The sequence below is a fragment of the Alligator mississippiensis genome, chromosome 8 (genome assembly GCF_030867095.1).
Source record: "Alligator mississippiensis isolate rAllMis1 chromosome 8, rAllMis1, whole genome shotgun sequence".
Classification (NCBI taxonomy): Eukaryota; Metazoa; Chordata; order Crocodylia; family Alligatoridae; genus Alligator; species Alligator mississippiensis.
Window position 1 is genome coordinate 24861839 of NC_081831.1, and position 13619 is coordinate 24875457.

A 13619-nucleotide genomic window follows, 5' to 3' on the forward strand; every position below is an offset into this window, starting at 1 on the left:
TGCCCTCTTCTTGCTCCCAATGTACTTGAAAAAGGACTTTTTGTTGTCCTTAATCCTGGACGCTAGCCTGAGTTCATTCTCTGCCTTGGCCTTCCTAATAGCCCTCCTACACTCACGGGTCAAGGAGGAGTACTCCTCCTTGGTGATAGCTCCTCCCTTCCACTGGTTGTACGCCCCCCTTTTAGTCCTCAGGCATTGCTGGCTGCCTTTGCTGAGCTAAGGGGGTTTCTGAGCACTCTTACCCCCCTTGCTTCTCTCAGGGACTGTTATCCTTTGGGCCTGGAGGATCGCCCCCTTAAGGTACATCCATACCTCGTGGACTCTCATCTCCTCTACCTTCTGGGCCCTCAGTGCCTCCCCCACTAGTCTTCTAAGCTCATTGAAGTTGGCCCTTCTGAAGTCAAGGGCTTTAGCCTTGGTGTGAGCCTTTGACGCCCTGGGTTGGATAATGAAATCCAGCAGGTGATGATCACTATTGCCCAGGTGGTCAAGATCCTGCAGTCCCCTCACCAGGTCATCCCCCGTGGCCAGGACCAGGTCCAGCAAGGCGTTATCCCTAGTGGGGCTGTGCACTTCCTGGATAAGGTGAAGGTCCTGTAATACAGCCAGGAACCTATGCAAGCGGTCAGACCTGGCTGTCTGCTCCTCCCAGCAAATGTCTGGGTAGTTTAAGTCATCCATGACAATAACATCCCTTGACCTAACCGCCTCCATAAGCTGACTGGAGAAGTCCTGGTTCAGTGTTTCCTCCTGGTTGGGTGGTCTGTAGTAGACACCCACCTTAAGGTTCCTTCAGGTGCCCTGATGTTGGACTCTGCCCGCCTTGAGATAGCCCAGCTCTTTATGTTCATTCCTTTCTCAACAAAATACTGTAATGTTTTGTATACCACTTGTAGCTTTCTCCCCACATGGGCCCAGCTGGCAGGGGAAATGCCTAGGCACTGAACCCTCAGCAGGGCCCCGGGGTACCTCCATGTCAGATTCCAGCCCCCTTGAGGAACCTGGATCTTTATGTTCACTCCTTGCTTAACTATGGCAAAATATCATAATGTCTTCATACCAAGTGCAGCCTTGTTCCCAAAGGGGCCCATCTGGCAGGAGAAATGCCCCAGTATTGAACCCTCAGCAGACTCCCAGGGTGCCTCTGTGTTGGACTCTGGTCCCCTTGAGAACACTGGGTCTTCACATTCGCTCTTTTCTCATTGGTGGCAAACTACCATAATGTATTGTATACCACATGCAACTTCCTCTCCAAAGGGGCCCATCTGGCAGGGGAAATGCTTCAATATTGAACCCTCAGCAAGGTCCCATCATGTTGGACTCTGGGCCCCCTTGGAAACGCTGTTTCTCTGCTTTTTAACCTTTCTTAATGGTGGCAAAGTACCATAATGCCCTGCATACCACGTGCAACTCTCTCCCCCAAATCAGCTCTGCCTCCACCCCCAACATTGGGGTGTATATATGAAGTGGGGAAGCTGATCATTGGCTCCCCACTGCTTTGGTTCCTTGTGTTGTGTTACTATTTGCCAAAAGGATATGCTCCCTCCACGCTTTGAGCCCTAGGGACAGGACTGCAGTGGCTGGGTTGGGGGATTTGGAGGGGCATCTTGTCCAGATAACTAGCCATGGGGGGAGGGTTTGAGAACAGTCTGCCAGTCCCTGCAAGGGTGGAGGTTAATGGAGATGGCCTGTTCTCTGCACTGTGCTGTACAAACCAGCAGGCACAGGGCTAAGAGAGATGGGCAGAGCCCAGTGGGAGGAAAATCTCTCAATTTGGAGTCCCTCCTACTTAATTTGGACTGACTTGGGGCCTTTTCCACCTATAGTCCCTTGTCCCACCCCCACACAGCTTGGCCTCCCCTCCCCTGGTCCCACTTAGGTAGCTGCATGTAGTTCTACCCCCAGCCAAGAGGGTTGTGGCCAGGCCTGGCATGAGTCAGGATTTGGTGGAAGTGCCTCTCCCCCCTCCCCCCGCCCCCAGACTTCCCAGCAGCCTGGCTTGGAGGTTGCGAAACCAACCTCTTCCCCAGAACTGCTGCAGCCCCCCCACCCCCTCCCCAGTGTTTCTGGCTCCCAGGACATCCTGCTGCCTTTTTGTGGATTCAGCAGCTGCAGGGCTCTGCTGGGGAGGGAGGGGGGAATGGGCCTTTCTGGCTTTGCAGTTACTATGCAAGATGTGTAAGAAGAGAGAGAAGAAGGGGATGGAGAAAGAATGGATGGGATGGAGGGATGGATAAGGTGGAAGGGTTGTTGGATAGGGTGGGTGGAGGCATGCATGGATGGATGGATATTGAGTGGGTGGATGGATAGGGATGGATGAATGGATGGCTGGGGGTGGGGTTGGATGGATGGTTGGATGGTGGGGTGGGATAGGGTAGTTTGATGGAGGGAGGGAGGGACTGGGGGGTAGAGGGTCTTCCTCTGATGGGTGCAACCCTCCTGAGTCACCAAGGGGGTGGGAGGGGGCATGCCAGCTCTATTCCCTGGTTCTAGAAATGCTCACCAGCTCCCCGCCTGGGGGGTGTAGAGGCTCTGGCCATGCCCACAGGAAGGAGACCATACATAAACACTTCCTCCACGCATAGTGTCTGCGGCCTCAGCATAAAACCCAGAGCAGGAGGGCGGTGCTATGGCTCCAGTTGGCATCTACCGGCGCTGCCAGGAGCCCCAGAACATGGCAGGTGGCATGGGGGCTGGGACAGCAGGTAAACCACCCTACCTATGGGCAGCAAGAGGGGGACCCTGAGTCTCAGGGGGTCTGGGGAGGCCAAGGCAGGGCTGCAGTTGGACTAGGCTGGGGAATCCTCTGCATTAGCATGGATAGGGGTGCTTGGACCAGCTTGTGGGGTGGGGTGGGGAGAGGGACAGACAGAGAGGGTTTTGCCTGGCGGCAGACATGGACAGACAGAGGTGGGGCATAAAGCTGTATGGTGGGATAGATAGATAGATAGATAGATAGATAGATAGATAGATAGATAGATAGATAGATAGATAGATAGATAGATAGATAGATAGATAGATAGATAGATGCGACCTTGTGGTTGCCTATAAGTTCATCATGGGCGCACAGAAGGGAATGGTGAGGTTTTATTCACCAAGGCGCCCCCAGGGGTTACAAGAAATAATGGCCACAAGCTAGCAGAGAGCAGATTTAGACTGGACATTAGGAAGAACTTCTTCACAGTTCAAGTGGCCAAGGTCTGGAACGGGCTCCCAAGGGAGGTGGTGCTCTCCCCTACCCTGGGGGTCTTCAGGAGGAGGTTGGATGGGCATCTAGCTGGGATCATCTAGACCCAGCACTCTTTCCTGCCTATGCAGGGGGTCGGACTTGATGATCTATTGAGGTCCCTTCCAACCCGAGCATCTATGAATCTATGAATCTATAAATAGATAGATAGATAGTGGGGTGATAGACAGGGTGTGGGGATGGATGGACAGACATGGACAGATAGAGGGGGTGTAGGGAGGGATGGAATGAGAGAAAGTGGGTAGATGGGAATGGATGGATGGAGAAATGAGTAGAAGTGGTGGAAGAGGATGAATAGACGGATGAAAGGATGGACAGGTGGGGGTGTGAGGAGGGAGGGAGAGAGGGCTGTGGGGGTTGGTGTGAGTGGAGGGAGGTTGAAGATGGAGAATCCTTGCCCCTTCCCCTGTTCTGTTCCCAGCCCCATGTTTGGGGGGAAAGGGGGGGCTGCACTGCACCCCCAGCCCTGCTGCCTTGCTGGCTGTGTCACCTACATGCACCCCCGAAAAGCCCCTTTTGCTTCCCTGCCCTCCCACCCCCCAGCATGGTTCGGGGGCACTGCTTCCTCTTTCTGCCCAAGGTGGGGGCTGGACAAGGGGCAGCTGCTTCCTTCCTCCTTCTGGGCCTGCTGACCACAGCATGGAGGGAGGGGAGAGGGTTTCCGGGGGCAGGGGGGAGGGGAGCTGGGCACTGTTGGGAAGCATGCACTGCCAGCAGGAGGCAGCACTCATGAAGGGGCACCAGAGGTGGTCATCCCCCCATCCAGCTCAGAGCCCCTCCTGGCCTGAGTTCGATGCCTCCCTCTGTCAGGGTTCTCCTCTTCGCCCTCAGGGGATGGGTGCAGTTTGCAGGAGGTCAAAAGTCAAGGGTCAGGCCAGGCTGCAACTCCCTAATGCTAAAGGCACAGCTCCAGGTGCAGGGGGCTCCCCCTGGTGACTGGGCAGGGCTGTGGATTCAAATCCTGGCCTGGGTGGGTGGAGTGTTGGGGGGAGCCTTGAACCCACATCCCTGGGATGGGGGGGGGCATGACTGTTGCCATGATGCCCCCAGCATATTCTCTTGTCTTGCAGGTTATGGGGCGCTGCTGAGTGGGGGAGGCCGCCCTGTATTAGCACTTTATGCTGTGCATGCTGTGTCCTTCCTGCTCTGGGCTGTGCTGCTGGCCACTGTCATCGGAAAGTGTAAGTGGCAGCGGGGGGGGGCTGGGCATGACAGGGTTAATTCAGCCTCTCTCAACTTCAAGCAGGGCCCCTGTGGTGGTCCATGCTGTGCTTGTCCCCCTCTGTATCCCCACACAGTCTCCGCTCTCAGAGGCCCATGATGGGGGAGGGACCCTCTTTCTCCCATTCTGGCATTTGGGGGTTACATGCCAGGGAAAAGGGGTGGTTTAGAAGGGCTGAGGTGGGGACAGTCCAGCCCTTCCCCCCACCTCCTCTCTCTGGCCTGACAACTCCCTATGCCTCTGCAGATGCTGAGATGTCTCGGGAGCTGGAGAAGCTGAGAACGGATCAGGCCCTGTTAAGAGCCAATGGTAAATCCCTCCGCCACCAGGCTGGCATGTTATTGGCATGACCTCAGATGTGACCGCAGCTGGGTTGGGCTCAGTCTCAGAAATCCCCCCCGCAGTCGGAGCTAGGATCTTGAAAAGTGGGGTGTAACAAATGTTCCTCTAGTTAAAGAGAAGCCTCGAGCTTTACTAACATGCTGGGACTAGCACTAGAGTATATCAGAACAGAGGAACCTAAGAACTGCTCTGTACTGGGTCAGACCATGGGTCCATCTTGCCCAGTCTGTTGTGTCCATGGGCAGATCTGGAAAAAGGAGGGTGCAAATGGTTCATCACATAGACCATATCTTTGTCTACAGTTAAAGAGAAACTAGAAACTTTACTAGCAGGCTGGGGTCTAGCACTATATTATTCAGTTTAAGATTGAAGCAAAAAGACACAGAACTGTTGGAATGGGCACACTCATGTGCTAGCATATATATATATATATCTATATCTATATATATATATCTCATACCGGGATGCATTAGACAATTCGTTGCGAGCAGGGCTAAGGAAGTGATACTTCCTCTCTACTAAGTGCTGGTAAGACCCCAGCTGGAGTATTGTGGCCAGTTCTGGGTACCACACTTCAAAAAAGATGTGGAGAATCTTGAAAGGGTCCAGAGAAGGGCCGCAAAAATGATTAAAGGCCTGGAGGACAAACCTTATGAGGAAAGACTAAGGGATCCGGGACTGTTCAGCCTGGGGAAGAGAAGACTGAGGGGGAGGGGCTTGGTGGCTGTCTATAAGTACGTAAGGGGTGAATATCGGGAGCTGGGAGAAAAACTGGTCACTAGGGTGCGCCAGGGGAGAACAAGGAGCAATGGCCATAAACTGTTAGAGGATGGTTTCAGGTTGGATGTAAGGAAGAACTTCTTTAAGGTAAGGGTGACCAGAATCTGGAATAGACTTCCCAAGGAGGTGGTTCAGTCCCCAACCTTGGGAGTCGTCAAGAGGAAACTGCATCAAGAGGAAACTGGACAGACACCTTGCTGGGAACATTTGATCTCAGCAGTATTCCTGCCCAGAGTAGGGGGTTGGACTGGATGGTCTTTTGAGGTCCATAGCAGGAGGGTTGGACTCGATGATCTTTCGTAGTCCTTTCCAGCCCTTAATTTCTATGATTCCAGTATATATATATATATATATATATATATATATATATATATATATATATAATATACACACGTCATCATTAGTATCATCATCATTATTAATAACATCAACAACAACAATATTGGTCAGTGTGTGGGCACTATATGCAAATTACTAAAGCTATGTTTAATTTTGAAGTCATTGTTTTCAAATTTGCTTCTCCCTTACATGTGCTTAGAGAGAGCAGGGTCTGACAGTAAGGAGAGGCGGAAGGGGCTGCAGCGGAAAGAAGTGGGGGGAAGCAGATGGCAAAGGGGCTTCCTGACCCCCCAGATTTATTTTCTGTGCTGTAGCAGTAGGAAGGGGACAAATTCAAGGCAAAGCTCCAATAATTGGATTCTCTATCTGGAAATTATAGCAAGTTTATAATTTTTCCATCTATAAAATCTAATTATTGGAGAAGTCATCTTATAATTAGGGTCACTTTATATTTGAGTAAATATGGTTGTGGTGGTAGTAGTAGTAGTAGTAGTAATAGTGATGATTATGATGACAATAATAAAAATAAAATAATAATAATAATGATGATGATGATAATGCTGAGATACTACATAATAAAACCCTATTAACTTTCTCTTCACAATTTAGTATTTTGTAAACCCTTCTCATGTCACCCCTCAAGCATCTCTTTTCTAAATTAAACAGGCCTGACCTTGTTAGTCTCTACTCATAAGGAAGCCCCTCCATAACACTTATACAGTCTAAGATCAAAGCAAAAATGAATATAATGATTGCCAGGTGACCTGATTTGCTAGATGACATATAAAGGTTTTTAAAAAATACAACTAGGCAAAATAGAGTAAAAAATTGTCAAAAGATCTGATCTCATTAATCACGTAGTCATTGTAGTTAAACGTATGTCTCTTATTCAAATTCCTAAACAAACTCTAGCCTTCTTGAGGGTCTTACCAGTGCCTCCAATGCTTCCCTATCAGCCATTTCTACACTTGATTTAATCTGACCACACTTGAATTAAGGTTTTTAACTAGAGCTATGGACAGCCTGCAGGGCTGCAGGGTTGGAAAAAGGAGAGACATTCCCAGGAATGGCTAACAGATAGCAGAAGGGCAGAAGAAAAACTATCTTGAGTAGTGGAACATCAAGACCATCAACAAGGGGAGAGGGTTGTTAACACCTGTGGAGTGAAGATATTAGCAGGGATCAGAGAGACAACAATGAACTGTGGAGTCAATTGACTCCCTAGGCAGTGCCTAGATAGAAATGCTGCTTCCCCCTCCCAGGCAGTTGGTTTGGCTAGAGCAGGAGTCAAAGTGGGGCAACTGCCCAGTTTCCACCCCTTGGATCCACCCCTGATGCCCATGGTTTGGATACCACTGGGATCCCGACTCCCTAGCTAGCTCTGTGACCCCAGAAGCACTGTCTAGGTCTGTCCAGCCCGAATCTCAGCCCCACGGGTCTCCAAGGCTCCTTGGGCTGGACCCTGGCTCTGGGCAGCACCCAGAAATGTACATCCAAGCAGCTTGGCTCTGAAAGTCACATGGCTGGGCCCAGGCCCTGGTGAGAGTCTGTTACCAGCCCCTGGTTGATTTGAAGCCGTGAAATGTGGGTTCAGACACATCAGGGCCAGCCCCCAGACCACCCCCATGCCCCAGCAGTTGGGCGTGAGTTCAAGCCCCCCAAACAGTAACCAACAACGGGCTGGTGCATGGTGCTGTACGAACCCCAGGGTGGGCTGGAGGCTGGGGATGGGAGTGGGGTGGGGCCGCATCAGCTCTCAGCAGTGCTCATTAGCTAACAAAGAGGCTGTCCCACAGCCAGCGGTGTGGGGGGAAGGAGCCCAGGGGACTGGGCAAGTGTGTGGATGCCATAGGAATGAGGGTTCCCAGGGCTCAGGTGTCCCTGTCTCTTCCAGGCTCTGACATGACGAAGCAGCTGCAGATACTCCGTTCCAACCAGTCCGGTCTGCAAGGCACTGGTTTGTACCAAGACCCCCGCCACCACCTCAGGCCCCCTCCTCACTGCACCCAATGCCCAACTGATGCCCCCAAGATGCCTGGGTCCCCAGGAGTGGGACACCCCCTTCCTAATGCCCCCTCTCCTCATTGCCTGGTGGGGGTGGGGGGTACCCCAGACTTCTTGGTCCCCCCAGCCTGTGACTCAGCTTGTGCCTCTGCCAGGGGGTGCGCTGACCCAGAAGCTGGAGAACCTGGAGGCTGACTTGAAGACCACGCGGCAGGAGGGTGAGGAGGGGGGGGGGTGGTAATAGGAGTTCTCAGGTGATTCAGGGCTGGTATTGGGTATCCATGGTGAATGGCACCCTAGTACTGGGTTTCCATGGTAATTCAAGGCCTGGTACTGTTTTCCAATGTGATTTGGGGCCCAGCATTGGGTTTCCATGGTGATTTGGGGTTGGCTCTGGTTTCCACAGTAATTTGGGGCCCAGCACTTAGTTTCCATGGCAAGTCAGGGCTGGCACTGGTTTCCATGGTGATTTGGGGCCCAGCACTGGGTTTCCATGGCAATTCTGGGCTGGCATTGGCTTTCCATGGCAATTTTCACCCTAGTGCTGGGTTTGCCAGCACTGGGTTTCCATGTTGAGTTGGGGACCAGGGGGGCATTGGGCTGACCCCCCCACACCAGCCCCAGCCCCAGGGGGGGTGGGGAGGAGATTTTGGGATTGAGGGCTGATTAACTTTTGAATGGCTGTGGCAGAGGCCTCTGGCTTCCAGGGAGCAGTGTGTGCCGGGGACTGGGGACGGGTGAGCAGGGGGCTGGGAGCTGGTAGTGCATGCAGGGCTGGGCAGGAGGGGATACCTGGGCCTGGGGGTAAGAAGCTGGGGGTGGGACAGTGATGGTGGGAGCAGAAGGTCAGGGGTGCAGGGCTACTGAGAGTCTGGGGAAGGGGGCAAACACATGTGCACACACACATACGTGCTCATACACATATGTATGCACATGTGTACTCACATATATTTGCACACATGCACATGCATATATGCATACATGTTTACAGACATGCACACATATATGCATGCACACACACACACACGTGCACAAACATGCACTCACGTGTCCGTCCACACACATGCATACATGTAGACACATATATGCACACACACCTACATATGCACATGCATGCAGGCCCATGTGCACAAACACTCTCACATATTTGCACACACGTATGCACATGCATATGGACACACATTCACACACTCACACACGTGCACACATGTGCATATACACACATGTACACACATACTCATACACATTACCCCTGGATGGCTCTTGGTGGCTTCATGCAGCGCCTACCCATGGAAACACAGTCAGCCAAGGGGTCCTGGGGATTTTAAACCCCCCTCCCCCACTCGCTGAACCCTTGCTGTGTTGCAGTGGCTACAGAGAAGGCCCAGATGGAGAACAGCCAGACCATGCTAAGGAAGGAGACCTACCGCATATTGGCTGGCCTCAGGAACATAAATGGTGAGACCCCACCCTCCTGCTGCCTCCTCAGGTCTGCTCTGGTCTGTTTGTGCAGTGTGTGGCACAGCAAGGGAAGCGGGGGGAGTATGCAGCAGGAAGTGCTGGGCAGGGGGGCAGGGCGGGGGGTATCCAGCAGGGGATGCTCTCCTTGGCAGTCAGGGCTGGGTGCAGTACCCATGGGGGCACTAGGGGGTGCCCCCATCCATCTCTCCCACCCCATCTCCCATCCATCCATTCCTGTCTGCCTATCAACTCCCCACTCACCCCCATCTCTGAACTCCAGTTGAAGGCAGGGCTGGGGGCCTGGCCCTCACACCAGGCCAAACGAGCGAGGACCTCAGCCCCCGCCAGGCCCCATGTCTCAATTTTTCCATCTGTGCTGGGGCGGGTGGTCTCTGGGGGCATGAGCCTGACTCTCCTGCCCTGCTCTGCCCAGCCTCAGCCTGCGCCGTCTGCCCACCCAACTGGCTGCTCTATGCTGGTGCCTGCTACTTCTTCGCCACCACCCCTCAGCACTGGTCCTTTGGCCGCAGCAAGTGCCAGGCGCAGGGCGCCCACCTTGTCATCATCAATGACTCAGATGAGCAGGTGGGGGCAGGGCAGGGGTCAGGGCCTGGGGGGGGCTGCATCTAGGGGGAGGGGGACCTTGGCGGGGCTGTAACTGACATGAGGAGTGGGGCTTGGGGTTGCATCTGGAGGTGTGGGGCCTGTGGGGTGGCACCTGGTATAGGGGGCATGGCTGGAGGTTACATCTGGTACAAGGAGGAAGGGCCTTGGGGCTGCACCTGGCATGGAGGGTGTGGGTTGCACCTGGCACAGGGAAGTGTGTGGGGGGTGTGCTGCGTTTGGTGGAGGTGGGGTTTGAGGGCTGTACCTACTATGGAAGGCAGGGTCTGGGAAGAAGGGCACTGAGTGACAGGGGCAGGGTTGGAGGGGTTGAGGGGAGGGGTTCATACCCATCTTTCCTCCCTGGGAAGCCTGGGTTCTCCACCACTCTGAGGCTGGGAAACTGGGATCTCTTCCTGGTTCTGAGATCCCTGTGCCTTAGTTTCCCCAGCTCACAGGGCCTGTCTCACACTGTGCCCAGAGCTGGGAGCATCGATATGAGCCTGAAAGCACCTTGCATTCCCCTTCCAGAGTTTCCTGGCACAGAAAATCAAGGGCAAGGAATACTGGATTGGCCTCCATGACACTGGCGAGGAAGGCAAATTCACCTGGGTGGATGACAGCTCTGCTACCTACACGTGAGTCCATTGGACTGGCTGGCCCAGCTGACTAATCAGAGCTTGCTGAGAACCAGGGTTTCCTCCCTAGAAACCAGGGCATGGGGACAAAATGGTGGGTGCCCCCCTGAGCTGAGTGGAAGAAGAAGCCTTGCAATATTTGCCCTGGGAAGAGAAATTACCATATTTCTTCATATACCATATGCCTCCCCCCTGCAAATAATTCCTGTGGCTTGATTTGGTGGAAGTGGTTTCCCTCTGCTGGGCCAAAAGCTGCTGCCAATTCAATTCAAAAGCTGTTGTGAGAAGGTTATAACTACCAGTGTCAGTGCAAGCCACACTCCTCCCTAGGGCTGGGGGGGATGGACAGCTCACAACAGATATTGCAGCATTCCCCCTGCCAGCATTGCAGTTCCCATGCCCCACTTAAGACACCCTCCCCCCCCCCCCCCACTGTTGTGGAGGGCTGATTTTGGAAGAAAGGGTGCATGTGGTATGCAGGGAAGTATGGTAATAACAGGAAGGCTGGGGATTCTCTTTGTGTAGCTGGACCTGGAACAGAGGACACCAACAGTCTGCAGGGTGTTTCCCAGCTGTAGGACTACCAGCCTTAATAGCAGTGTTCCCCCAATGTCAGTGCAGCCAAGAAAACAGAAACATTTGTGCCAGAACTACCATATTTCTTTGCATACCACTCCCCCTGAAATAAGTCCCGCACCTTGGCTTTGGAAGACAGGAGCTAGAAAGCCAGATTCTTCCAGAGATGCTTCCTAGCTCTGGCTCTGCTGAAAGCTATGAGAAAGGCGGTAGCTGTGGTGAAAGGGTTAGCACCAGGCTTTGCTACTGCTTCCAGGCCCTAAGAAAAGTTGTTACAGCACAGTGGGTGCGTCTACATGTTAATTAATGTGCAGTAGTTACTGTGCATTTAGTTTGGTACTTGTTTAATTAAGTACTAAGTACACAGTAACTCGCACAATTGCACAGTAGCGCTGGCAGTTTTTTTGTGATGCTTACTGTGCAGTAGCCTAATAACACTGCACAGTAGCATATTAGCATGTTTTTTGACTGGCAAGCTACTGCACAGTGTTATTAGGCTACTGCTCAGTAAGCATCTCAGGTAGATGTGCCCAGTGTCTCCATGCTTCTAAGGAAAGGCACATACCCTGATTTTGGAGGGTTGGGTGATTTTTGCAGGGGGTAGACTGGGGTAGGAAGGATGCATGTGGTACACCAGGAAATATGGCAGTGACAAGGCAGCAGGCCTTCCAAGACTGAGCCCTGCCTGGGAAGCAGTAGGGGGTGGCTGTGATGGCACCACCTGGTGGTACCTGCTGAACAGCACTGGGCCATGGATAGGTGCCTGGGTCAGTCTTCGCATGGGGGGCCAGATCATGTTTCACGAGGGTGCCCTGGTGAATGCATGGCTGATGCTGATGCTTTCTTGGATCCCCAGAAACTGGGACTTCGGGGAGCCCAACAACCAAGGCCTGGGGGAGGACTGCGTGATGATGCTCAGCCACGGGAGGTGGAATGATGCGGCCTGTGCCGGGAAGGTGGAGGGCTGGATTTGTGAGAAAGAATGGAGCTGCTAACCACCACCGTGGGACCCAGGTGTCTGGACCTGCTGGACATTACTGAGGCATCCCAGCTCCCCATGAGGAACCTACATGCGCAGCTCCCTGTGCAGAGCCCCGGTGTCCGGGCTTCATGTGAGGAACCCAGGCATCCGGGCTCTGTATGTGGAACCCAGGCGTCTGGGCTTCCTTTCCCCACCTCCCAGTTGTTTGCTTGCCAGTTGCCTCCTTTCACACTTCATGCAGAGAACCCAGGCATCTGGCTCACCTCAGTCCTACTGTCACCAACTCTATACCTAGGATGGTATTAACCCCTTGCTGCCTGCAGGAGGGGGCAGACTGTGGGAGCCCTGTGATCCTCTGGCCTGGGCTGATCCAGCCAATTGTGTCCCAGGCTCTTTCTTTGAGCTATTCTGATATGGCATGGGAGCACTGGGTCTTTGCCTGATTGGCCAGGGTTCAGGTTCTGATGCAAAATGGGCAGGGCCGTGATCACATGGATGCAATGGCAGGTGCGTGCATGCGTCCCCACGGGTATGGGGGCACAGATCTCTGCTTGCATGTACACCATGCCATTGTGTGGGCTCACATGTGCTGTTCACAATGTGGCCACTCGAGGGCAGGGCAGGCCCTGACTTACCCTGCTACCTATTCCTGCCCTTGGGGGTGGAGGGTGTAAGGAGCGGACCCAGGCACCGAGTCCTAGTACTGCTTTTTCCTAGGACAGCCCCTGGAACATGGCCATGGCAGGCACCAGCCTCACGCCTGTGGCTGGACGCTGTTGAGGACCCTGTTCTGGGCTCAGGGGGTACTGCCTTGCCCAGCCTGATCCTTACCTATCACATGCCTACCCCACAAATCAGACCTGCACCAGGTCTGCGGAAGGCAGGTTTTCCTACAGGCACTGGAAATTTTAGGCATTCACTATGGCATCCATACCATCACAGCCACCATGGACTCAGGAGCAGAGCATGTATAGCTCCTACCACCTCCTTAGCAGATCAGTTCACACTGGATGCTGCTCCCCTCTGCTGCTGCTCGCTGGGGCCAGAGAGGTGCAGCTGCCATGTTGCCAGCTATTGGAGTACACACCCCATGCTTCTATTCCAGTGGGGTAAATGCAGCTTCCTCCCTTAGGATCCTGGAGTGGGGGGAGGTGCATGTGGCATGTGAGGAATTATGGCATTTCCCATAGTTGGGGGGGCAGGGTTCCCTGAGTTGCTTTCTCCCAGCTGCTTCTCAGGCCTCAGACCTCAATGGGCTGAATTAAAAAATTGTTTCTCCCCTACATGAATCAGGTCTTGCATCCCTTCTGGGGTATGTCTGATGTCCCCATACCCTACCTTCCCTGATTGGCTGATGGATGGGGTATGCCTGAAGCAGCCGTGGCCAAACTTGGGGTAGGGCTAAAGATGGGAGGGGTGGGGCTT

At 53.4% G+C, this 13619-nt stretch overlaps 1 protein-coding gene across 1 annotated transcript; it reads left to right on the forward strand.

Annotated features, from left to right (window-relative positions):
* Positions 1-2588: 2588 nt before the first annotated feature.
* Positions 2589-13477, forward strand: LOC102572317 (C-type lectin domain family 4 member G). Its single transcript, XM_014611571.3, has 9 exons — positions 2589-2705; positions 4318-4428; positions 4716-4778; positions 7825-7887; positions 8090-8152; positions 9303-9392; positions 9829-9980; positions 10530-10636; positions 12069-13477. Exons 1-9 carry the CDS (start codon positions 2630-2632, stop codon positions 12205-12207), a joined length of 864 nt encoding a protein of 287 aa, XP_014467057.1. The 5' UTR covers positions 2589-2629; the 3' UTR covers positions 12208-13477.
* Positions 13478-13619: the final 142 nt, after the last annotated feature.

Coding starts and splice junctions, on each gene's coding strand:
- LOC102572317 (XM_014611571.3), top strand. CDS start 2,630: ATGGCTCCAGTTGGCATCTACCGGCGCTGCCAGGAGCCCCAGAACATG. Junction 4,429..4,715: donor GGCCACTGTCATCGGAAAGT/GTAAGTGGCAGC, acceptor ATGCCTCTGCAG/ATGCTGAGATGTCTCGGGAG. Junction 4,779..7,824: donor GGCCCTGTTAAGAGCCAATG/GTAAATCCCTCC, acceptor TGTCTCTTCCAG/GCTCTGACATGACGAAGCAG.